The sequence below is a fragment of the Schistocerca gregaria genome, chromosome 1 (assembly GCF_023897955.1).
Source record: "Schistocerca gregaria isolate iqSchGreg1 chromosome 1, iqSchGreg1.2, whole genome shotgun sequence".
In the NCBI taxonomy this organism is placed as follows: Eukaryota; Metazoa; Arthropoda; class Insecta; order Orthoptera; family Acrididae; genus Schistocerca; species Schistocerca gregaria.
Window position 1 is genome coordinate 344902616 of NC_064920.1, and position 25421 is coordinate 344928036.

Sequence of the window (25421 nt, forward strand, 5' to 3'; positions counted from 1 at the left end):
GTCAATCCTTGTCCGAAACTTTACTATGGGCAATAAAAGAAAGCAAGACTTCAAACAGCCTACTTGTCCTTGGCGATCACTGTATGACATAAAATCAACACTGAAGTCCCCACATCACAATCGTTAGGTACACACAGCTTCACTGATACTTTCTATTCAAGTTTATTGATGCTGTCCAGTAAACTACCAGTGCTATTACCTTGTGCACACTGTAGTGCGCAGCATTCAACTAATTTTTAATTACTGTGACAGGCCTGGGATTTAATTCCTTATACAAATAATAACACTTCTTTTCCTCTCACTAATCCTACAGTAGAATGATATTAGACTGCAAACCATCAACATATTCTGTTTCAGTGATTTTCTACAGTCTTATACACAACAAATACACTGACATCCACCCGCCCTTTCATCTTCCTGTTTCTGAAATGTTTATGAAAGATAGTCTTTCTGAAGAATTTAACCTAAACAGACCCAAGGAACACAATGAAAATCAATGTGACAGCATGGATATGCATTAGACTAGAAGCTTTAGGCAGCTTGCCATGCAATCGGACCCTTTAGTAAAAGCATTCTGATACAAACTATGTCACATATGATGTGATCAAGACCAAGACAATGCACGAGTCACAACCTGGACAAACGGCCCTCTCCCCAAGTGCTTTTCCAGATTCTGCATTAGTACAATTCAGGGATCATTTCATCCAGGACGTATCATACCATTCATAAAGAAACACAATTTCATATTAGTACAAGGAGCACTCTCAGCCAAGATATTTCTCAAATAATTTAAATCAAAGGTGACATTACTGAGCTCTGCACATGGCTTGAAAATATTGTTTATGTTGTCAGCATGTCTCACAGAGTTTTGCACCTGTTTGACAGTCCACACACCCATGACCACTATCTACCAATATGATCTTCTTGTCTTCTTAACTCTCGTCAACATACATCACCATATCTTCAAGAGGTGATGAAGGATTTATCTTGGGAAGTAAGGCAAACATTTTTATTTAAGGACAGAATAACTAGGGAATATATAAAGAAAATATCACATTTATATATTCTGACATAAATTTACACGGTACATATACTGAACATTTTTACAAAATCAATACATCTTATGTAAACCTTACATGTCTTACACCAAAACTACATTAACCTTCAATGATTTACAGTAAATGATTTGCAGTAACTGTTTGTGTCTTTGTTGTTATAGATCCTCAGTCAGAATGTTACCTTCCATAAGTAACATACAATTTATTAATTTACAGGTTATTTAATACTCATGTAATTCAACCAAAAAAGTTAAGTATATTGGAAAATACACGTATGATGAAAAAAAGAGTAGAACAATGGAAGGTCCAGGATGGAATATGACAAGATGGAAATGATAGATTGCCACTCACAATGTACAGGAAGCATTGAGCTGCTGGCAGGCACAATGAAATAGAACACTGAAATATTTTCATTTTCAGACATAATCCTTCTTCTGAAGTAGAAAACTCACAGTCACAGAAGTACAACTCACACTCACACATGGCCCTTGCCTCAGGTACCTCAGTGCCCAGACGCAGTGGCCATGTTTTTGTGAATTGTACTTGTGCGAATGTGTGTGAGTTTTCTACTTCAGAAGAAAGAATTTGTCTGAAAGCATAAATCTTTTAGCATTCTGTTCATTGAATATGTCTGCAGCTTGATGTCTCATGTTTGTGGCAAGCAGTAATGTATCCTTTACATAATGTTAAAAAAAGAGTTAAACTACATAAAAAACAAAAATGTAATACTTAAGAAATGTTTTTACACACATCACAGCCCAAAATTACAAGAACAGATGTCCTAAAAACTTATCTTACAAAATATGTCATTTCTCTAAAAGTATACAATGCAACATTTAAAATTTACAAAAAATTAAAACTTGTATTAATACAGTTTAGACAGAAACACATTTGTGCCCAAGTGCTCACATGATTGTTTTTTGCATGTGTTTATTACCTACAGGATGACGTATTTAAATGGTAATTTACAGTGTACATAATAAATGTTTCTCAACAGAGGTTTGCTAACAGTGTTGAAGTCCATGGAAAAAAGTGTCAGATATGACTAAGGTTTTGCTCATCTAAGTATCTGTGCTGAATATAATAACAGTCGGCAGTTTTTATTATAATCAGGTGTGTCAGTTCACATTGCCATTTCACAGTTCAATGCAGTTGTTCATTACAACTCATAAGCAAACAGCTTGGTTCCTAGGCAAGAACTCCGAGCTAAAATACTAAATAGTATGACAGAAGCTCAGATAAGATAGTTTACCTCTCTCTCTCAACTTATGATCTAAGCAAAAATTAAGAGAACTTCATTCACCATCTATGTGATTAAAGCTCTGTAAAATACATGATCACTGATGATAACTACTCCGCTCAGCAAGATCTTTTTCCAAGTACTCAACAAATGTTGCACTACTTTCTCCTTAGACCAAGTTACACAAAGCACCTATGCAGACAGAAGCAAAAGATTGAAAAGCAATGTCGTGTGCTCTCCACAAGCATTTAACCAAAGTGATGCAGACACTGACAGGTAGCAATCATCTGGAGAAGCTTCCCCAAAACTGAAGTTTAAATCTATCTTTCTCATTTGTTTCTGGTAAATATGACTGCCTCAGCTAAAACTTTCTTCAGTATAGATTATGAAAGGAAGTGTTTAAAAATAACATTCTGTACCATTTATAGTTCTGATACCATGCCTGAGCAATATCTTAGTATAGTAACTTTGTGCAGTATGTTACCAAAAATCATCATTGCCCTTGGTTACAATTTTAACATATTTACACATGAACTTCCTCATTCTATAATATTTTATAACAATACTACATTTAATACAGCTCACCAATAGGAGCATTCTGAAGCCACAGCTCATGAATAAAGGTGTACAGTTCAGAGCTCACTGACACCTGTTGAAACAAAGAAGTTCAAATTGATATAATGAAGCTAGAGACAAAACAAACAAATAAATGCATAAAAGTACAAATTACTTAAAAGTAATATGCAAACATCAATTCAGTTCTCCTTCCATAATGACAACACTATTTTATGCAACCTACAAAATCACTGGGGCTCAAAGGGACATACATTTATACATCTGTTGTCCAATAGTGTTTGTTATGTCGTCATCCGCATGTTAATCTGCAGACAATAATTATTACAGAATTTAAATACAAATGTTTGAATGGGCCCAAATAGAGAGAATGTGTAGGACAGAATATTAGGCAAAGACGAATAAAATCAGAGAGAGATGCAATGACAGCAAATCAAATGTTGTACCAATTGACAGAAGTGATATGCAGGTACTTGGCCACAGAATATGACAACAACATAGGATGACAGCTCTCTTGCCCACATGGCTTTAACAGACATTGGGTTTGTCCACACTGTTACCTCAATGTGGTAGCACAGGAATTAGTGTAGACTTACTTGCCCTGATGATTTGATGCCATCTGCTGTGTGTTGAACTTCTGACACACATACCACCTAGTTGGCCTATAATATCCAGAAACTACAAATATCTCAGATTGGAATGGACATGAGGGCGCCAAAATATTGTGTTTAATGGTGAGTTCCACTTCAACCTACTCAACAATGATGGCATCAGATACATAAGACGTTCTTGGCATCACAAATATATACAAGACTTGTCAGAGTGATTACAATATGGCAACCTATAACGATGTAAATGAAAGTATTATTCCATGAACTACTTGACCAAACACAAAAAAATTATACTCTAGTATATCCACATCTGTAGTATATGCTGATGAAAATTTCAACCTTATTGCAGCTTATTTTCACTACACAAAAAATTCCTACAGATAAAGTATGGTGTGAGTACATGATAGATGCTGCGTGTATCTATTGTTAGTGGAACTCGTAAGATGAAGATCGCAACACAGCATGCCCAGGGGACATGAATGGGCAGCTTATCACCATCTGTTGGACTTTAAATTATTGAGGATAACACTGTGGCAGAAAGATTAAGCATGGGTCCTTCCTTAAAGACATCATGAGAACACTGTTGGACTGTTTGATTAGGTCTGACAAATAGATGAATGACAACAGCTGAAATCTTGGCAGAGGTTAGTGACAAAATGCCACCATTAACAGAGATGCCAATTTTTAAGAAAGTGAACGAATAATGTGTCAGATAGTGTAGGCGGGAGGGGAAGAGTGGCAGGATATTTTGATGTGTCACTAAATAAGACATGACTGTAAAACCAACACACAACTGAAACAAATGGAGTACATTCAATGACTGATATACAAGGAGACCCCATTTTTCCTTTCTTTTCTTTTTTAAAATAACTGCTAGAGTTTGATGTAGTCTCAGACCTGCACTACATCTCTGAAGGAGACGTTAAAGGGCCATTTTTTTTTTTTTTTCAATGGAACAGTGAGTTTTGAAATCTCATTCCAAATTCTGTCAGCCCTCTCATTCTTTTCAAAAGAGAATGCATCAGATTGGTTAACAACTGCACTCTGTTTCCAAAGATTCTATTTCTCCCGATGATAGAATGTCCTGAATAAACTTTTCTTTACCTGGCTATTTGCTGACAATGTACTTTTATGTATTTGTATGGAGCAATCTGACATTGGAATAAAAATTTTTCAGTGTAGTTTTGTCTAGAGAAACTTACTTACTGTAAGCCCTCATATTTGCCCCCAATGACCAACTCAGTCACTTTTCTGTGCCTTAACAGACCAAATATCACATGAAGCAAGTTACTATAAAAATCTAGAACTGACGAATCTCTCTCAAAGTAAACAATAAAATCATTGCAAAGATTATTTCATTGTGAAGGAAGCTTATTCACATGTGGAGTCTCTTGATGGAGGAATACATTCAAGAAGTTCAGAACTGGAAGAACAGAGCTGAGAAACAAAAGATAAAGCTTAGTAGATGGACTTTCAAACTGTGCCTTAACCGCCAAAAACTGTGCTTTAACGTACAGACATTTTGAATTCAGAATATGATTTACAGAAGAACACTTTCAAAGGGTCCACTGTTCTAAGACCCTCAATACGCACCGTAGCAGAGACAATCACTAGTAGAAACTTACTTCAATAATTTGCGTGGCTTTTCACCAAAGACTCACTGGCATATCTTCAAAGCATTTTACATCTCTGAACTCTTTAGCAAGTAATAACAAATGCCAGTTAAAAATTGATCAATATTAATATTTACAAGACCATTAAAGCCATTTAGAGAGCTAAGTGCACACAATGAGAAGCACAGCCTTGCTGGTGAGTATTAGTATTTTCTTTACAAATAAAGGAACTTACACCTTTGGAAACACTACCCATAGAACTTTCATTGTCACATGTGAAACCTACACAGTTATCCCAATGACTCTCCCTCTTCTTCAGTTCATTATGCAAAACAGTTAATTTTCTTTTGCCTGTATTGTCACTGGTTTCTCAGACTAAGAGAATTAAAGTTGAAATCTGCATAGTTTTGGTGTCAAAAAGCAACAGAACTACTCGGTAGAGCTTTTTGTCATTCATATCATTACTGCTGTCTGTTGCCAGGGCAAAGTGCTAGGACGTCATGAACTTCATTACCCTTCCCTCAGTTGTAATTAGTGTTCCTGTTTTTGTATCAAGAACCATTTTCTTGAACAAACATCTTACATGGTCACTGCATACTAAAGGAAAGTTGTGCTCAACAAGAAAGCTGTAAATAATAACTCTGCATTTGTTTTCAAACTTTCATTTTCCAAGGATTGCATAAAAATTGTTAAATTCTTGTTTGTGTCCTCAGCTTTGTTGTATCTGAATGAATTTTGCTAGCAACGTATTTGCGGCAGTAGTCTCTGCAAGCAACTACAAAACACATGTGAATCACTTTAGAGGAGTGCAGTAAACAGGGCCATGTTTTGGAGTATTCCTCCCTAATTTTTGAACAATTCTTGGTTTCTTAGCAGTGTCACTAGTCCCGGTACCATCACAACACTCATTTTTGCTGCACCAGAAATCACTTTAATGTATATTTCAAAATCTTTCAAACATAGTTCCTCTATACACGCTTAGTATGCAGTAGAAGAGTTTTCTATGTTAATCTGCAATAAAAGCTTGCTAGTACGTCTCTCTCTCTCTCTCTCTCACTCACTCACTCACTCACTCACTCACTCACACACACACACACACTATTCACTGAACAGAGCTAAGCTCCAATGTGTCATAACAAAACAAAGACACCTGCACTGGAACTCGCCAGGAAGAGTCAATGTGTGAATAGCATAGAGAACAACTGCACAACATATACTACTTCATTCCTGGTTATACATTACGATGAGTGAAATCATACACCATACGTGGTATTTGGTTTAGTCAGAATTGTAAGAGGGGCAGAAAAGGGCAAATACCACTTAACAAAAATGTGAAAAGAAATATTGTTGAGAATTCAAATTGTAAAGAATAACTTTCTCTTGTGCATCCTTTTGAGTACTTTATACGCTTAAACTCTTAAATCAATACAAAACTGAAAAATCATAATGTTTGCCATGCCACTCATACAGTCATAATTACTGAAGGAAATTCATAATTATTATGACCGATTCATAATAGTTGGCATCTCTGCCACAAACTGTCAGGAATAGATTATTGGAAGCTGGGTTAAGATCTGGCGTTGGCATGCTTCATTTACCACTGACAATACCACTAACAACAAACACTTGCATGTGGTAGAACCACACTCAACTAGGGCACTGAGTAGCATTCTGTGAGGTTCAGCAGTGAGTCTCATTTGGGTCTGTGGCACCCAATCAATGCCACTGTGATGACTTAGTGGGAGGTCACATGAAGTAGCAATTTTCGAGATCGTTAATTCTCCAACTCCTGAAATTATGGTGTGATGGGGAGCTACTGGATATAACAAAAAGACTGATCAGGTAATCGTTGAAGAGAGGCTGAGTGCTTGCTGTATATGGAATGGTATGATATTTGGAGAGTGTTTGTTTCCAAGCACAATGAATACAAGATGATATTTATGCTCATGGGGTCACACCACATACTAATGTTGAACATGGACATCAATTGCAAATTGTAAGAAAGTTAAATCCTTTAATACCATTGTGTGATGAGTGTTTCTACAAAGATTGATAAACACCAAATTGGTGCTCATGATGTAACACTTTCCATTTCTGCCAATGCATACTTTAAGCAGAACAATGGACAAACACAAACTCTTTTGGCTTGGGGTGCTACTACTGGATGCAGCAGACAGATGATATCTGAAACGCAGTCATCACATCAGAAATGTATCAGCCTATTACACATGCCATAGTTAGCATGATAATGTGCACCACATAGACAAAAATGTTTAAGTATTCTTCAAAGAATGACTATACCACTGATTCCCTGACTTGCCCAACTGCCTGACATTCATCCATATAAATATATTGGATAATGATAAACTCTTCTTGGAGTTTCAGCCCCATATTCATGAGCTTTCAGCTAAATAGCATTCAGTTCAAACCTTTTCGATGTACAGGGTGCAGAAGAACAATCTGACCAAAAGAGTAGAATTGTAAGACAGCATCAAAAACGTAATCTGCGTGTATGAAATAGGGGTCACAGATGCATCTTTTCGAAGGAATGTAATTTAAATCTGACATATGGATGTCTTTGCTCAAAATGAAACGTAATTCACAGAAAAGGCACATGTGAACAAAATTACCTGGACTAACCATTCATTACAATGAGAAAAAGAAAAAATTGAAGCATCACCCCCCCCCCCCCCCCCACGCGCATCATACTTAGCTGATGTACCATACAATACTTCTTTAAATGAAAACAACCACATGTTCATGTTTAAATATGTAATAAAAAGGTCAAACTAAATGAAAAATGAGTATGCTATTGTACACAGGCTGGCCACCAGTTAATTACTGTAAGTATTTCGTAGCAAGGGTTCAAACTGACTGCTGTTTTCATGCTGGCATAGTGCTGTAAATATTCAGTTGTGACTCCTAGTTCCTATTCCCAAGTTCATTCATTTGATATTGTCTTTCTGCCCTATACTTTTGGTGAATTTTTTTTTTCTGCACTTGATTCGTTCGTGTGTGTGTGTGTGTGTGTGTGTGTGTGTGTGTGTGTGTGTGTGTGGAGGGGGGGGGGGCACTTCCTAGTTGGATCTTTTGTGAAGTAAAATAAGTGAAACACACACACACACACACACACACACACACACACAGAGTGGTTCTCAATAGGTTTCAAGATCTGGTTCTTTTTATAGCAAACTGTACACATACACACGAATGCTACTGTGGGAGGATGTATTTGGGTGTCTGTGAGTCTGTGTGTGTGAGATTATGTGTACTTTTGCTAGAAAAACTGTCAAGAGCCCAAAAGCTACGGAAAACTGTTTTTGTTACATGGGTATGTACCATGCATTAGTCCACTAAAAGTGAGTGGTTGTCTTTCCCTTTTTCATGTATTGTTTCATCCAGGAACACAGACAATTTGTTAACTCAGTAGGACCTCGATTAACCACCACATTTCAAATAGAGAGAAGGGAAAACAGAGATTTTTTGATACTGGAAATATATTTGAAGAAATAAATGTTTTTTGTTCCACTTTCTTAAACCTTGACATCGGCTGCATTATGCCACTTATTTGCCCACAATATGTCTGTAGCTGTGTCAGTTGGCTGTTGTTCCAAATATCCTTTGCTGCATAGTGGCTGATCTTTTTGTGTTCTTCATTCTCTTCATCATCTAACTCCTCTTGCTCAACATTATACGAGTATTGTTGCAAATGAAGATCAATGACTTGCAAATTGGTGACTAAATCTGCATTGCCTGATTTATTAGTTTTTGGACATTCTTGCTCTTGTTTTAGGCTAGGATACCTTATCCATGAATTCTGTCGAGCTCTTTCCTTAACCCCCTGGTGCAGTGGACAGCTGTTAATGTCACTTCTTTGGTGTTTATAATCAGTTCAGAGGCTGCAAAGGCACATGGTCTACTTCTGCCGATACTCCCTACTGGTGCTGTGCCCTGTGTGCATTTGGCAGGAGAGATTAAAAATGCATAAGATGTGACATTAGCATCTGCCCACTGTAGTGAACAACTCCACAACAGGATTAAAGTTTTTCCTGAACTTGACCAACTGTGTAAATTACATATTACACGGAGATGACAAAAAGTCATGCGATCCCTCCCAATATTGTGTCGGGCCTCCTTCTGCCCAATTTAATGCAGCAACTTTATGTGGCATGGACTCAGCAAGTCATTGGAAGGCTTTGCAGAAACACTGATCCAGGCCGCTCTATAGTCGTCCGCAATTGCGGAAGAGCTGCTGGTGCAGGATGATGTGCATCAACTGACCTCTCAATTATGCCCCATAAATCTTTGATGCGATACACGTAGGGCAATTTGGGTTGCCAAACCATTTGCTCGAATTTTCCCAAAATGTTCTTCAAAACAATCTTGAACAATTGTGTCCCAGTGACGTGACAATGTTGTTTGTGAACATGAGCTCCCTCTAGTACCATGGAAGTTATTCCCTTATTCCTAACAGGTGTCCCATCATCCTACCCATTCTTCTTGTCCGTGTTACCCCTATATTCCTCTCCTTAACTTATCTGTCCATCTAATTTTCAACATTCTTCTGTAGCACTACATATCAAACGCTTCGATTCTCTTCTGTTCCAGTTTTCCCAAAGTCCATTCAATATTGTGTGTATATGTACATTCTTAGAAATTTTCTCCTCAAATTAAGGCCTACATTTGATATTTATAGATTTCTCTCGGCCAGGAATGTCCTTTTTGCCAGTGCCAGTCTGCTTTTTATGTCCTCCTTGCTCCATAACCTTAAGGGTTATTTTGCTGTCTAGACAGCAGAATTCCTTGACTTCATCTACTACATTATCCACAATTACAAATTCAAATTTGTTGTAGAGCTCAACTAGCCTTTCTCCTCTCTAATTCCTTACTCTATACTCAACTGATCAGAAATCCTTATCTTCTTTCCATTTCACTTCATTGGCCTACACTACATCTAGATTGAGCCTTTGCATTTCCCTTTTCAGATTTTCTAGCTTCCCTACCACATTCAAAATGCTGACATTTCACGGCGTGAATCATAGGATATTATCATTTCCTTATTTGATCTTTTCTCATGGTCACCTTCTCCTTGGTATTACTCTCCTGGAGATTTGAGTGGAAGACTAGTCAGGAATTTTTCACCAATGGAAAGATCACCATGACACTTTCCAATTATAGGCCACATATCCCGCGGATAAACACTGTATCTTTAATGCAGTAGTTTCTACTGTCTCCTGCATCCTAATGCCATTGATAATTGCCGATTCTTCCACATTTTAGGAGCAGTTTCCCACCCAAGGGCAAGAGAGTGCCCTGAACTCTGTCACTCCCCTGCCCTCTTTACAAGGCCAGACTTTGGGTGACTTCTTAAGCTGAGGATATTTTGATTACTAGGCAAAGATGCTACTCCTGGACCATGGCGAAGACCATCAGCTCTTACCAACTGAAATTAGGACTCACATGCCCAGGCTATGGTTTTCCAGTAGCTAGGGTCTGACCAATACAGTAATGAACCAAGGAGAGGCACTACAGGTGGTGTCATGCTGTTAACAAAGGCACTTGCGTCGGTCATCTGCTGCCATAGCCCATTAATGCAAAATTTCACACCACTGCCTTAATGGATAGTCATCATATGTCCCACATTGATTTCTGTGGTTATTTCATGCAGTGTTGCTTGTCTGTTAGCAGTGACAACTCTATGTGAACACTGCTGCTCTCAGTCATTAAGTATTTTTGGCACACTCCTAACTCTGTGGATCCCAACTATTTCCGAAATGAAATGTCTCATGCAGCTACACTATGTGATCAAAAGTATCTGGACACCCCCAAAAACATATGTTTTTCATATTGGGTGCATTGTACTGCCACCAACTGCCAGGTACTACATATCAGCAACCTCAGTAGTTATTAGACATCATGGTAGAGCAGGGCAGGGCACTCCGCGGAACTCGTGGTCTTTGAATGTGCTCAGGTGATTGGGTGTCACTTGTGTCTTATGTCTGTAAGCGACATCTCCACACACCTAAACATCCCTAGGTCCACTATTTCTGATCTGATAGTGAAGTGGAAACATGAAGGGACACATACAGCACAAAAGGATACAGGCTGATCTCGTCAGAGTGACGACAGTTGAAGAGGGTCATAATGTGTAATAGGCTGACGTTTATCCAAATCATCACACTACAACAGTTAGGTGGGAGGTGAGAAAACTTTGATTTCATGGTCGAGCAGCTGCTCATAAGTCACAAATCACGCTGGTAAATCCCAAACGACACCTCGCTTGGTGTAAGGAGTGTAAACACTGGACGACTGCCAAGTGGAAAAACATTGTGTGGAGTGATGAATCACGGTACACAATGTGGTGATCCGATGGCAGGGAACGTCATCTGGCAGTGTGTGCAGTGTCAACAGTAAAATTCAGAGGCTGTGGTATTATGGTGTGGTAGTGTTTTTCATGGAGGGGGCTTTCACCCCTTGCTGTTTTGCGTGGCACTATCACAGCACGGGCCTACATTGATGTTTTAAGCACCTTCTTGCTTCCCACTGTTGAAGAGCAATTCAAGGACGGCGGCTGCATCTTTCAACACAATCAACTACCCGTTCATAATGCACGGCCTGTGGCAGAGTGGTTACATGCCAATAAGATCCCTGTAATGGACTTGTCTGCATAGAGTCCTGACCTGAATCCTATAGAACACCTTTGGGATGTTTTGGAATGCCGACTTCGTGCTAGGCCTCACTGACCGACATCGGTACATCTCCTCAGTGCAGCACTCAGTGACGAATGGGATGTCACTCCCCAAGATACCTTCCAGCATCTAATTGTACGTATGCCTGAGAGAGTGGAAGGGTGGGCCAACATAATAGCAAATTCCAGCATTACCGATGGAAGGTACCACAAACTTTTAAGTCATTTTCAGCCAGGTGTCCAGATACTTTTGATCACATAAAGTAGCTCCAATTACAATTCCGTGTCCAAAGTCTGTTAACAATCATCGTGACGCCATAATCACGCCAGAAACCTTTTCATATTAATCACCTGAGTAAAAATAACAGCTCCGCCAATGCGCTTCCCTTTCATACCTTGTGTATGCGATTCTACTGTCATCTGAATAAATGCATATTGCTGTCCCATGACTTAGAACCTCAATGCACATGTTAAGGCTTCAAAATGATTACAACTACCCTTCTGTTCTCTTCAACAATCTGTTGATGTATTTCCTGCTGTAAAATCATTTTTTAACCAGTCAATAACTTCCTGATCCCTTGGTTGGATTACCTAAGTCAAAGGGGAAACTGGGAGGAGCAAAAACATAGATTTTTTGTCACCTTGTTGAAGTGGCTTGAGGTATTGTCCAGGAATACAAATGTGCAGAGTGATAGGTTTTTTGATTTCAAGTATGTTTCAACAGCTAGAACAAATGCATCCAAAATTTGTTCTTCTAACAAATTACCATTCATCCAAACACTTTTTCAGCTTTGTAATAAACAGAATGTGCTGGCATGTTTATGTTTTTCAAGGCTCGTTTTCTTAGATTTGTCAATTGCAAATCAATGACAATTCATGATCACCACTTTTGGTTATTTTTCCAGTATTTAACTGTTGTCATTCCAACACAGATTTCAGAGGCTGATTTAGTAAATGACTCGTTTCTGTCAGGTCTTTATAGAACACTTAGTTTCTGTTCATGTGTGCACACAACGCGTTTCCTTCTCTGATTTGTACGCTTCTTAATCACAACTTAATAAATTGTTTATAACTATACAGCAACTTTAAAATTAAACAGAATACAGTAATAAACTTAAAAAGTGCATAGATAAAACAGCAGATTAAACAACACAGTAAAGCCAAGAATCCACCAGTCAAGCAATACTGTCAACCGATTATGAGCGAGGATCGTGACTCAGACGGACATGGGAAAACAAGCCAATGGTCGTCCCTTTGCACTGCAGTTTTGGCACTGTGTTAGAGGAAATGTACCACTTTAAAAATACCACAATGTAATAGCCAGTCCAATTACTAGTATTCTGGAAAAAATGAAGTTTCTTAAATATCCAGTGGTGTCACAAACCATCACAATATGTATTTGTTCAGAAGGACAGTGGGTCATAAACAACAAGACAAGACATTCACCTCTGAAAGAAGGATGTATAAGGCGAATATGCCTCATTTAAAATAAGAAGTATTTCATACAAAGCAACAAATGAAAGCTGTCAAAGTGCACAATGCATGTATATAAACTGTAGGAGCAGATGACAGTATAAGTGTCAGAGAGATCCAATGTTTTAAAGCTGCATGAAGCTCTACAATCCGTCACTGACATCATGTACTGACATCACATTTCACAGTCCAATTTCAGATTCAAGACATGTCTACTTCATTTGTCCAGTTCTTTTCAGACCAGCCTTCCACATTCCACAGACTTTTCACATTAGCAAGAAGGAAGAAAAGACGCACAAGCATGGCAAAATATATGCAGGGATTTTAAAAATGCAACATACACCAATATAAGTACACAATTGGAAATAATTTCACAAAGCTCATGGTTTCTGTCTCAAATACTGGCAAAAGCACTTGTTAGTCATAAGATTTCAGAAACCGTACTGAAAACAGAAATGGCATGCCTTTAGAATTAAGCAGGCAATGTTGGATTGTAGTTCTAATTTTTCCCAAGACCAAGAGCAATCATGACAATTGTCTTGTTTAACAAAAAGTAAACATTCCATCAGTTACAACTTGAGAGTAGCAATGTGTGTAAATCTGCTACCTCACATGCAGAAAATTCAACAGAACTTGGCATGCACCTCTATCAATCTCAGCAATATGTCAACATTCACTGACTAGCCAAAACATTATGACTGCTTGCTTAATAGCTTGCTTACCGACTTTGGAATGAAATACATCGGTGATTCTGTGTTATCAGGGATCTGACAGTTTGTTGGTAGATTTCTAGAGGTATGTGGCATTGGATGTTTATGCACAAGTCATGCAACTCGTGTAAATAACAGGCCGCCTTTGTACCAGGTTTAGGATACTAACACCATTGCCAAGGAGAATATTAAAAATTGTGTAATGATCGAAGCAATTCACAAACACATTACCAGAAATAATGCAATGAATGACATCCCAAAGCACAGACTAGCAAAAATCGAATCTACCAGAAAGTAAATGAGCTCAAAAATTTTAATCTATCTCTGCTCGATACATGCCATTAAAATATTTTAAAATTCAATTATATAACTGGCTGACAGAAAACTCATGTTACACTATGAGAGATTTGAACAACATGGACAATGCTGATTTTAATATTGAAGACTGTGGCTGTATTCTATGATTGGACTAGGCTTCTGTTTATACTAGGTTGGTGCACAAGTTTGTAGCGCTTTTGTTTCATGTGTTAGTATTCTGGTTGCTATGGGTATACTTACATATTGTCATTTTGTTATTTGGAGACTGTGAGTGGAGCTGTGGACATTAGAAAATGGAGTGTCAAGTGGAGAAATTTGAACAATTCTGAGACAGCCAGAAACGTTTGCACCCTATAAGCGGATAATGCCATTGGACAGAACATGGCAAGATTATTATTTTCGTTTTGAGTGGGATCATTTTGACATTAGCAACTCTCAATTTTCTGGAACACCTTTGGGGTTTGATGAAGATAGTTTAAACACATTAATTCACAATAATCCACATCAGTGTAAACAAGAACTGGCAAATGTGACTATCTGTGATCATCCAACCATCGTGTGATATTTGCACACAATGGGTAATAGAGTATCGCACGCACTAAGCTGAAATCACAAAACACAGTGGGTGGTCGTCCGCTTGCTCATCCATTATCAATTGGTTTGTGAACAACACGACCACTCCTATCCTGTAGTGCTGCTAGTGACGAAAAATAGCGTCTTTATGCTCACATAAGAGAAACAAATGAATGGTTGTGCCCCGAACAAAGACCTGTGTGCTTTCACAAAAGATAATGTTATGCATCTGTTGGAACAACAAAGACGTGGTGGACTATGAATTGCTTCCTCAAGGTGTAACTATCACTGCCTATATTTACTGTCAACAACTGAGACACTTTGCGGACCATACGAATAATGACCTGGAAAACTGTGTCAAGTGATACTAGTCCATGACAATGGTAATGCCCACCCGAATCCTGCTAGACTGACAAAAAAGAATACACAGGAATTGGGTTGGGAAGTCATTCCGCACCAACAATATTCATCTGAGCTTGCACCCTTAGATTTTCACATTATCTGCTCTCTATCTAACAACCTTTAAGGAGATTCCTTTACGGATGAAAGCATGCTCCTATCATGACTTTACAAGTTCTTCACCTGAAAACCACATGATTTCTACAGCCCCGGAATTGAAAAGTTACCCCAGCATTGAAAGATTGTTGTAAATAGTGAACGAGAATATATGGTGGTTATAAGTACATAGACCTGTTTATTTGTACAATGGTTTACATCAGTTTACAGCTTGAACATTTAGCTATTTTGAGACATAATCACCATTTCTGTCGATGCATTTTTGTAGACGCTGTGGCAGTTTTTGTATGCCTATGTCATACCAGCTCGCCGCCATGCTATTCAGAAAGTTATGAATCTCTTCTTCCACCTAGTCGTCGGAGCTGAATTGCTTTCCGGCCAAATGTTATTTTAACCTAGGGAACAGATGATACTCACTGGGCGCCAAGTCAGGACTACACGGTGGATGGGTGATTATGTTCCACTGAAACTGTTGCAGGAGAGCAACGCTTTGCCAAGTAGTTGTGTGGGCGAGAGTTGTCATGGAGAGTGTGTATGCCCTTGCTCAACATTCCTCTTCTCCGGTTCTGAATTGCCCGTTCGAGTTTTTTCAGGCTCTCACAGTACCTGTCAGCGTTAAATGTGGTTCGAGTGGGCATAAAGTCAACCAACAATACCCCTTTCCGATCCCAGAAAATTGTTGTCATGAATTTATCAGCAGACTGTGTTTGTTTGTATTTCCATGGCTTTGGCGAAGAAGGATGCCGCCACTGGCATGATTGCTGCTTGGTTTCAGGTGTAAAGTGGTATGCCATGGTTTCGTCACCCGTAACAATTTAGTGCAGAAAGTTGTCCTGTTCGGCTGAAGGTGGTGAAGAAATGCATGGGAAGCATCAACTCGTTGCCGCACGTGGTCCTCAGTCAGCATGCGTGGCACCCATCTTGTGCACATCTTCCGGTAGTTCAATGTTTCCATTAAAATTCTGTGAGTGATGCTTTGGGAAATCTCAGGAACCAACGTGCAGAGATCATCCAGGGTGATCTGCCGATCTTCATGCATGCTTTGCTCAATCCTCAACACTGTCTCCTCAGAAATTGATGGTCTCCGACTCCTTTGTTCACCGTGAATTTCAGTCCAACCAGGTGCAAACTCTCTACACCAATTACGAACATTTTTGACCTCCATGCACGACTCACCATACACTTTCGTCATTTGGCGATGGATTTCAATCGGTGCAGTGCCCTTTGCATTCAAAAACCAAATAACTGCACGCAATTCACACTTGGCAGTAACATCCAGCAGGAGCTCCATTCTCAACGGCTGCCAAGCCAAGACTGACCGCCTCAGCGTGCGCATGTTTACACACAGCGCGTGAAGCACTCTCCATAACAGTGTGACCAACTGCCACACAAACAGAGTTATGTACTTATAAAAAAAACAGGGGGCCTTACTTTTGGGATTACCCTCAGATTATTGATGACTAAAGTCTCTGTTGTGCATCTCTCTTGTGTTTGTTAAACTTATGGAAAAACACTATGAACTCTTGCACCAACCCAATACATACGATGAAGTCTGTCTCATATAAAATGATCAATAGTGATTAGAGATTACACACCAAATGAAAGTTGACTTTTGAACTGCAGAACTTTGATCATTCTTATGCTTCTTCCAAGGCACTATAATTTTGGCAAACAATATTATGTAAAATAAAACAAAAATCTACTATGTTCATTTTACACAATGCTTAAGAGGGCATCTTGTTCCTATCTTTTCTGTGATGCATCATCAGTGTAGTTTTCCTTCTTTTGAAGGCAAAAAGACGTGGTGCCTTCATAGACCTGTATGTATCATCACAAAACTGCCCTGAAGTGTTGTATGGCTGCATGGAAAGTAGATAAACATTACATTCTTCTCAACAATAGGCATAAAGCTAGCTATAATTATTTACTAATGGTCACTAATTTTTTAAGCGCTGATAAAACTTTTATATCAGTTTTACCTTATATGGTGTTGGATTCAGATTTCGTTTGTGATCCTGCCTCAGAGTGCGTAGAGAAGCATGGACTTTTGATCGCACCTCACTGAGTGTAGGAAGAGGGCAACAAATTTTACCATCCTGCCAGCAAACCTTAAAAAGAAAACACATCAATTTTAAATTACGCCTGTGTGACAGGAATTACCAAAAAAAAGAAAAAAAAAAAAAAACAAAGATAAATGAAACACACACCAGAATGAAGTATTCTGTAAAATATCTTGATAGGAGCCGACATAAACTCCTTAAGAAAGATTTCCACCGGTAGCATCAAATACAGTTTTTTTTCCCTTTTTCTCTATTTTTTTCCTTCCAGCTGGAAACCTCTTGCCTCAGTATTCTTTTGACCACAGGAAATTGTTACATACAGCCATCTGTGTACTGGAGGTAAAAGCAAATATGTATTCTCAGTGTAGTTCTGCAGTATGTGCTGGTCTCCAACCATGAATGAGGCAATGATGTAAAAGCAAATATGTAATCTCAGTGGAGTTCAGCAGTATATGCTGTCTCTCCAACCGTGAATGAGGCAATGCAACTTGTGTACGCAGTTCAGTCTGTCGATATGGATGAAAGGGCAATTTCAATTTCAGACCACGTACACAATACCACTTTACAGGAAATAGTATTGCAGCACAGGAAGCTGACCATCGATCTGGCATACACTGGACTGATGTCATTCGATCTTTTGACCTACAGTGTGAGACAAAAATCACTGAAGGTCTGCCTTGTAATGGATGCCCGGTCACCAACACCAGCTGACGATCAGACCCTACCAACTATGGTTCAGAGGTACCCAGAGGGGGCTATCAGCAGGACTATGTCGATCCAGAGAGTATGCAACCACTTCCACATAATCACATTGTCCTCGAGGAGCCGTAACAAACAACAGGGCAAACTCCTTAGTACCATGGTGTGCGAAGAAGGCAGACAAGAAAACTGCCTGGAACGAAATCTGGATGAATGCTGTTCGGTTCTCTGCACAAAAAAGTTTTGGGGTTTCTCTCTGACACATAATAATCATTGAAAGAGAGTGGAGGCAGTCACGTACCAAAGCACATCTCGAGTTTGCTCAGGTTATGCCATCTAGGGCATCAGTCATGTTTTGGGCCAGTATCATGTACACCTGTCACTGCTATCAAAGATTATTTTAAGGGCTATGCAGTATCAGTACAGAATCCTCAAAATTTTGTCCAGCTTTACAATCAATATTTTGGTAAAGCGTTTGTTGAAAGACAACAATGCATGAATAAGCTGTGTACATCTCTATAAGCATAATTATTTCTTGTCAGTCAAGTAGAAACTTCATTACACTGAATATGTATGGACTCTAGCAAGGTATAAAAGCTGATCCAGCATGTGCTGACCTCTTGTTTTAGCAATGAATTCAGAGATGAGTAGAAGCCACTTTTCTTCATGCATATGACCATATTTGTTGTTGCTGTGATCTTTGGGGCATCGCTAAACAAGAAATTATCTTCATTAAAAATGTAGCTAGCTGCTGTATTAATATGAACAACGCATGAAAGCCATTCATGATTCTCTAAAGTTTTTATTATCTTGGCATGCTGGTGAGAGTAAACAAAGAAGTTACGCAACACTTCCAACAAAATGTTCCAGTCAGTCATCCTTTCTTATTTCTCGCATAATATTTATTTAAACCAGTCTTCTCAATGTCTGGGGATTTAGTTGCAAATAAAACATTACTCACAAGAGACCAATCTGTGTTTATTCAAAGATGAGTGAAATAGAACATCACTGTCTGTGGCACTGAGAAACTACTGAAATCATTAAAACTGAACAATGTTCCTAGGCCTGATGGTATTCCTACCAGATTCTATAAAAAAATTATGGCCATAATAATCCCTCTTTCAATCATAATATATAGGAGATCCCTTGAATAAAAAACAGCACACAGTAGATGGCAAGTAAAGGTCTCGCCCATCCACAAGAAGGGCAGCAGAAGTGCTACAGAAAATTGCCATCCAATATCACTGACATCTATGTGTTGTATAATCTTCGAATGTATTATGAGCTCAAATGTAATGTGGTATCTTGAACAGAATGACCTTCTCCATGCCAACCACCATAGGTCCCGAAAACATCAATTATGTGAAACCAAACTAGTGCTTTCTCATATGATTCCCTGAAAGCCTTTTCACATGATATCCTGAAAGTCATTCATCAAATCAGTCAGAAAGATGCAGTGTTCCTTGACTTCCAAGGTATTTGAGTCAGTACCACATGTACGCTTATTACTGAAAGTATGATCCATGTGAGATTTGCATGTTACCTAGGATGGAGAGTCACCTATGTGAAAAGGTGTCAGGAGCCCTGCTGCTCATACTGTATATTATGAACTTGCAGACAATATTTATTATAGCCTCAGGCTTTTTACAGATCAAGCCATTATCCGTAATGAAGTAATGTCTGTAAAAAGCTATGCAAGTGTTTAGTCAAGATCTTGATCAGGTTTACAAGTGGTGCAGAGATTGGCAAATTGATTTAAAGGTTCAGAACTGTAAAATTTTGCATTTCATAAAAAAAGAAAAGAAACCATATCCTTGTTTGAATCAGTTGACTCATAAAAATATCCTAGTGTCACAATTTGTGGGGATACAAAACTAAATGATCACATAAACTGAATCATAGGTAAAGCAGATGGCAGACTTTGGTTTGTTCATGGAACATCATAAAAATGAAATCAGTCTACAAAAGGAGATTGCATACAAAATACTCATGTGGCCCATCCTAAAATATTGACCAAGTGTTTGGATTCTGTACAAAATAGAACTAACAGGGGATGCTGAACAGATACAATAAGGAGCAGCACAAATGTTCACACACATTTTGATCCATGGGAGAGAGTTACAAAACTGCTGAAAGAACTGGCAGACACTTGTAGATACACAAAATGTTTAATGAAGGCCTACTCAGAGAGATTCTATAATCAATTTTAAGTGAGGAATCTAGGAACTGACTACACTATCACTCCCACAAGGATCATGAAGACAAGATTAGACTGATTAAGTGGGCACAGAGGCCTTTCAGCAATCCTCCTTACCATACTCCATAAATAAACGGAATTGAAAAAAGTCCTAATACTTTGAACAATGGGAAGTAATCTCTCTCGTATACTTCACAGTGGTTTGAAGAGTATAGATGTAGAAATAATTTGCTGTCAGCACCAAACAGTGCATCTGATTGTGCAAATCAGTCAATATATCAACTGTCACAGCACGTGTTTTATTAACAACTTTCATAATAATGGAAGGCATTTTTCTGTTTCAAACTGCATCAGTCTGTCCTCTGACATGAGTACTTTTGGTGGAGAGAAGTGCTATTACATGTGAAATACAAACTTCTCCGTAGACTGCCTCTAGATCTATTAATTCTTGGCCTTGTTATTTGAAACATTCACTACACAGAGCATTAAAAGGTCTCATATCTTTAGCACCCCCTGCAATAAATTTTGCTGTTATTCCCTTTTTACTGCTAGTATCCCTGAATGAGCTTTTAAAAATGTGGGATTACTTACAATCATGTTTCTATAAAATGAGTCATTCCCACCTGGAAACACACTAATGTAGAACAGTTTTTGAACAAAATACCAAGCAGACATGCTATTTTTTTCTACAATAAACAATAATTTATTCCAGCTGTTGCTATTTATACCCTCCCATTTCTTCACAATTAACACACTGGTTTCAATTTTACTTCTTACTGCACTTGCTTCCTCAAGCTGAATGATTCCAGACAGACACAGCCAGTGAGAAGCCTATACTGGCTGTAGTCACATGGATAAAATTACATTTCATGCCTTTGGAATCAAACATTACTTAGGATTTTGTCACCACTTCTACATGTGGCCACATGAACTGGAGTGGGAAGCCTATCCAGTTAGGTTTGCTCACCCTGCCTAACATTTTATGCTCATTTACTCAGCTTTGGATGGTTAACATATCAAGGAGCATTCAACTGTGTTCCATGCATGGAGTGGAACAATATCTTAAGGAATATTGCACAGCAGCAGATTGTGATTTTTTTAAAGTGCTTTTTCAAACATACTGTCTTTACATTGGATTCTGTTTTATTTTCTTCACACTAGAATTACTTTTTTATTTTCACATGGCCTTGTAAGGAACAAACTGTACCTATAGAAAAGTAGAAATATGTAGGTGCACTACTTAAATAGTGGTGTCAGCTAAGTGATTTAGTAACTTAATTTTTTGCCTTACTTTTGTGTTTAATCTGTCCGACTTTGAGAATCATCAGAAATTAGTGCTTACAACTTTTTTCAGTATCAATCCTGCCTTTAGCAAAAATGCGTATACACATTTCTATGATTGTTTTGCATAGCTTTGAACAAAACTGATCATGCTGTCTTAAACCAGAATTTTCCAGTAAACGCCAAACCAATATTGTTGTTAGCAAAGTCAGAACACATAATGCACTAATATTAGAGCTTTGCAATTATGGACACTCACAGATTGACAATGACAATATTAACACAACCAGGCAACAGATATGTTACTCAATAAAAATTAAAATAAAGAAACTGAAACTTAACTGGACACACTGTGAATATCATTCTCTTCATGGAGTAGCTTCATAATAGTAACAAAATACTTGCATCTTACACTGTAAATATCTCTGTCTTGATTGAATGCTTTCGTCATTTTTCCAAATGTGTAGGAATTTGATAAAATCTGTACATTAAACATTACATACTATAAGTCTATGTTTTTAACTACTAAACTGAGATGAAGAATTGTTTACGTGCCTTTCGATGGAATAGTGAATCACTGAGTTGTCATCTTTATACCTTAATTTAGGATGAAGACACTGAAACATTTCTCTTTGTGTTTACGTACTATTCTTCTTTCCTAATTTTTTTAAAATGAAACTATCCCTAAAGGCTCAGGAACAAGCATTAGTCTTTACAAGCTAATATTAATTAGCTGCAACGGAAACAGGGTAGAACAGCACGGTGACAAAAAACACATTAAACTGCAAAGTTTCTTTTTATAGATAAACCACATAAAACATGAAATTACGGTTTAATCTTGCAAGTTATTTTTAGACAGTATTGTGCTCCAAGTCACATTTTTCGAAAACACATTTAGTGTCAAAAATTTTCAAAGCTGTATTTCCAAGAAAATGATACCCACCGAAGTTCAGATTTTTCAAACATTCAAATATCTCTCTACTAACGGTAATCGCTGAAATCAATTAATCCCCTAGAAATTATAACTCCCTCTGTCATAGTCCCTTCTGTATCATTTTATGGCTCTTCAGTTAAATTGGATGTCATCCTTCAAATGCCCTAGAAATCAGTTTTAACATGTGACATGTTCAAACAAACCTTAAGTAATGGCTCCACTCTTGTTGGAATGACATAAGCACGTTTTGATTCTTCAAATGGATGCCTGCACAGCACTTTGTGACCCACCTCTGGTGGTGGCTCTACAGATCTCTTAATTAGATCAATTAGCGCATGTCCTAAAAAATAGAATTTTATCAACATTTACAAAGTTATCCACTCTGAAAATGTTAACAAATGATCTGAATAATCCAAAAAATTACACTTAAGAGTGAGTGAGTGAGTGGGTGAGTGTAGAGCCAATGTTTTACTCATTATTGTCAAAAATATACTGGAGTTGGACAGGGTAGAAAAGATCAGAGAAAGCATACAGGAGCTACATTTTCAGCCTTTTCCTATAGTGTGTATTACTGGATGGCATAGTCCATATCAATTCTGGCAGACTAGGAAAAAATCTTACCTTCATAGTCTCGGATCTTATTGAATTTAGCAAATGTTAAAATGAAGGACTAAGTAAGGAACACATTTTTTTTTTGCTCCAAAAAAATTTCTGCTCTGAGATACAGCCCTCCGAATATGACAATGCGCATACCATTTTGAAGGTGCGAATATTGGAAAAAATTTTAAAATGCTGTATCTCTGGAACAGTTCTAGATATTCTGTTGGCTTTTTTTATTTGAAAGATAATTGCTTTTTGATTACAAAGAAATCCTCCATTTGGACTTATCTGTGCCAGTCTATTAAAGTCTGATTTTTTCCCCTATTGATTAGTACCATATAGTTCTACATTCCCTGAAAAGAAGAGCTTCTACTTTTAGGTTGAACAGGTTTTATAAACAATTGAAATTTTTGCCATACATAAAATGTTTCATAATCACATAACAGGCTCAAAAAAATAAAAACTAGCCTTATTTAACATAAATTTAGTTTTGAAAGATGAGTAAGAGACTCATTTTTCAAGCATTTTAAATGGTTCCAAAATGTATGCAAAAGGTCCAAAGACAAAGGTTTCAATTTATGCAATTTCTCTGCACTTCGTTTTGTACTGAAAGTAGCCAGTCAATGAGCTAAAAATGTGTTCCACTGCTTCAGGATCTTCCTTTGATATAGAGTGACGCCTTCCTGTTGAACCAATAGGAAGTGGAGCACTTACAATCTTCAAAAACTTGTGAACAGGATGTGAGCACTGATGGCGTTGTTGCTGTCCTTCAGCTGGAAACCTATATATAGCAGCTGTTCCATTTGGAAGTTCACTACAATTTCGTTTAACTCATAACTGGTGTCTATAATATTTGCAATAAACCAGTGACAGTCATACACACACACCACAAACAACCCCCTTTCTCTGGTTGTGAATCTGGATATTATCCTGCTGTATCTGAGATGGAGTTCACCCATCACTTTAAGTCCAAAAATGTGTCTTCTGAATTTCCTTCACAGGAGTAGTTTGTTTAGATCATTCTCCTTTTTCTGCTCAGAGAATTCTTAGATTTCCTCTTTGGACAAAAGAATGAGGGCTGTGTATGTGTAAGATTTCAGGACTCTCATAAAATACTCAGCATTCTGAATTGCAGCTGTATTTGGCTTGGAAAGATAATGTTTTGTTGCATGGCACTTCAGCAGGCCTCCTACACCATCACAAGGCCCCTTTCCATGACCAGTAGCATTGAATACCCAGTCAGTTGGCACAAGTGACTTACTCAATACAAACAGCTGGTAACAATTCTTAAAATGACTAGGAGCACCATCAGAAATAATGAGGTTCTCTGCCTCGTTTGCAGTTGAAGAATTTTGTGCATTGCTAGCCAAGTACGTGCTGAGTCATGTCCTCATGCCCTGTATCATCATTTATAACTGCAACACTTGTGGTCTTGCTTTGGAAATATCTTACTCCTGTAAATATTGAAACCTGGTCGTTACTCCAGTGATACCCTTGTACTTCTTGTGGGAGAATTACACACCAGTTCTCAGCAAAATCACAGTGAAGCACTAAACATAGTTCTTCAGTCTGTGCAGACCTCTTCACTTCTGCAATGTGTTGTTGCAATTTCTTCAGAAGCTGGTATGTTACTGCTTTAACTGACCATTTACCAAGTTCATCAATGAAACTGTCAAATGCAACAGTTTTCTTAATTTATTTTTCTCCCATGTCACATATGTAATTTCTGCAGAGTTACCTGCTACATCTTCCAGGCCAAGTGTCTGTAAAGACAGTCCTCCCTTTCCAGGGCAGTCACCACATCCTTACAGTAAAAAAGTCTCTCACTTTATGTCACAGACTACTAATAACTTCACAAGCCCAACCAAGATGTCATATGCTCCAGTAAGATGATCTAAGTTACACAAAGTTCAAAATTTGTGCAGTACACGAATAAACAGACATCTCTAGGTGGCTATGGAGCTACCCACTTGGATTGTAGCGCATAAAATTTTGATCTTCCAATACCGTAAGTGAAGTTGTATAGTTGCTCTTATAAATTGCAAAAGTTTCTTGAATACTGCGGGTCATGTACCTCTTCACTTTCACAACATTTTGACCTTCAAGTTTTACAGTTATAGTGTATTTTTGTTGGCACTCTGGCAAGAACAGTCTCATTTATCTTTCAGATAAAATGACCGCACTTTGGCTTTAAACCTGTCTGCCTGGTACCATTAATCACAGGGATCATACATTGTGTGGCTGTGGCCTCCCTTACAGTATCTGCTAGTAGGGAAT

The 25421-nt window shown here is 38.1% G+C and overlaps 1 protein-coding gene across 7 annotated transcripts in view; it reads right to left on the reverse strand.

Moving 5' to 3' along the window:
- Window positions 1–1040: 1040 nt before the first annotated feature.
- LOC126344596 (nicotinate phosphoribosyltransferase) overlaps window positions 1041–25421 on the reverse strand; it is a 97384-nt gene continuing 73003 nt past the window's right edge. For all 7 annotated transcript variants that reach the window (XM_050002032.1, XM_050002031.1, XM_050002035.1 and 4 more), the window contains exons 11-13: window positions 22748–22884; window positions 17353–17481; window positions 1041–2947 (exon numbers count right to left, since the gene is read on the reverse strand). In XM_050002032.1, coding sequence (XP_049857989.1) covers window positions 2870–2947; window positions 17353–17481; window positions 22748–22884 — 344 coding nt within the window. In that variant the 3' untranslated portion in view covers window positions 1041–2869. The remainder of the gene's footprint in view (window positions 2948–17352; window positions 17482–22747; window positions 22885–25421) is intronic.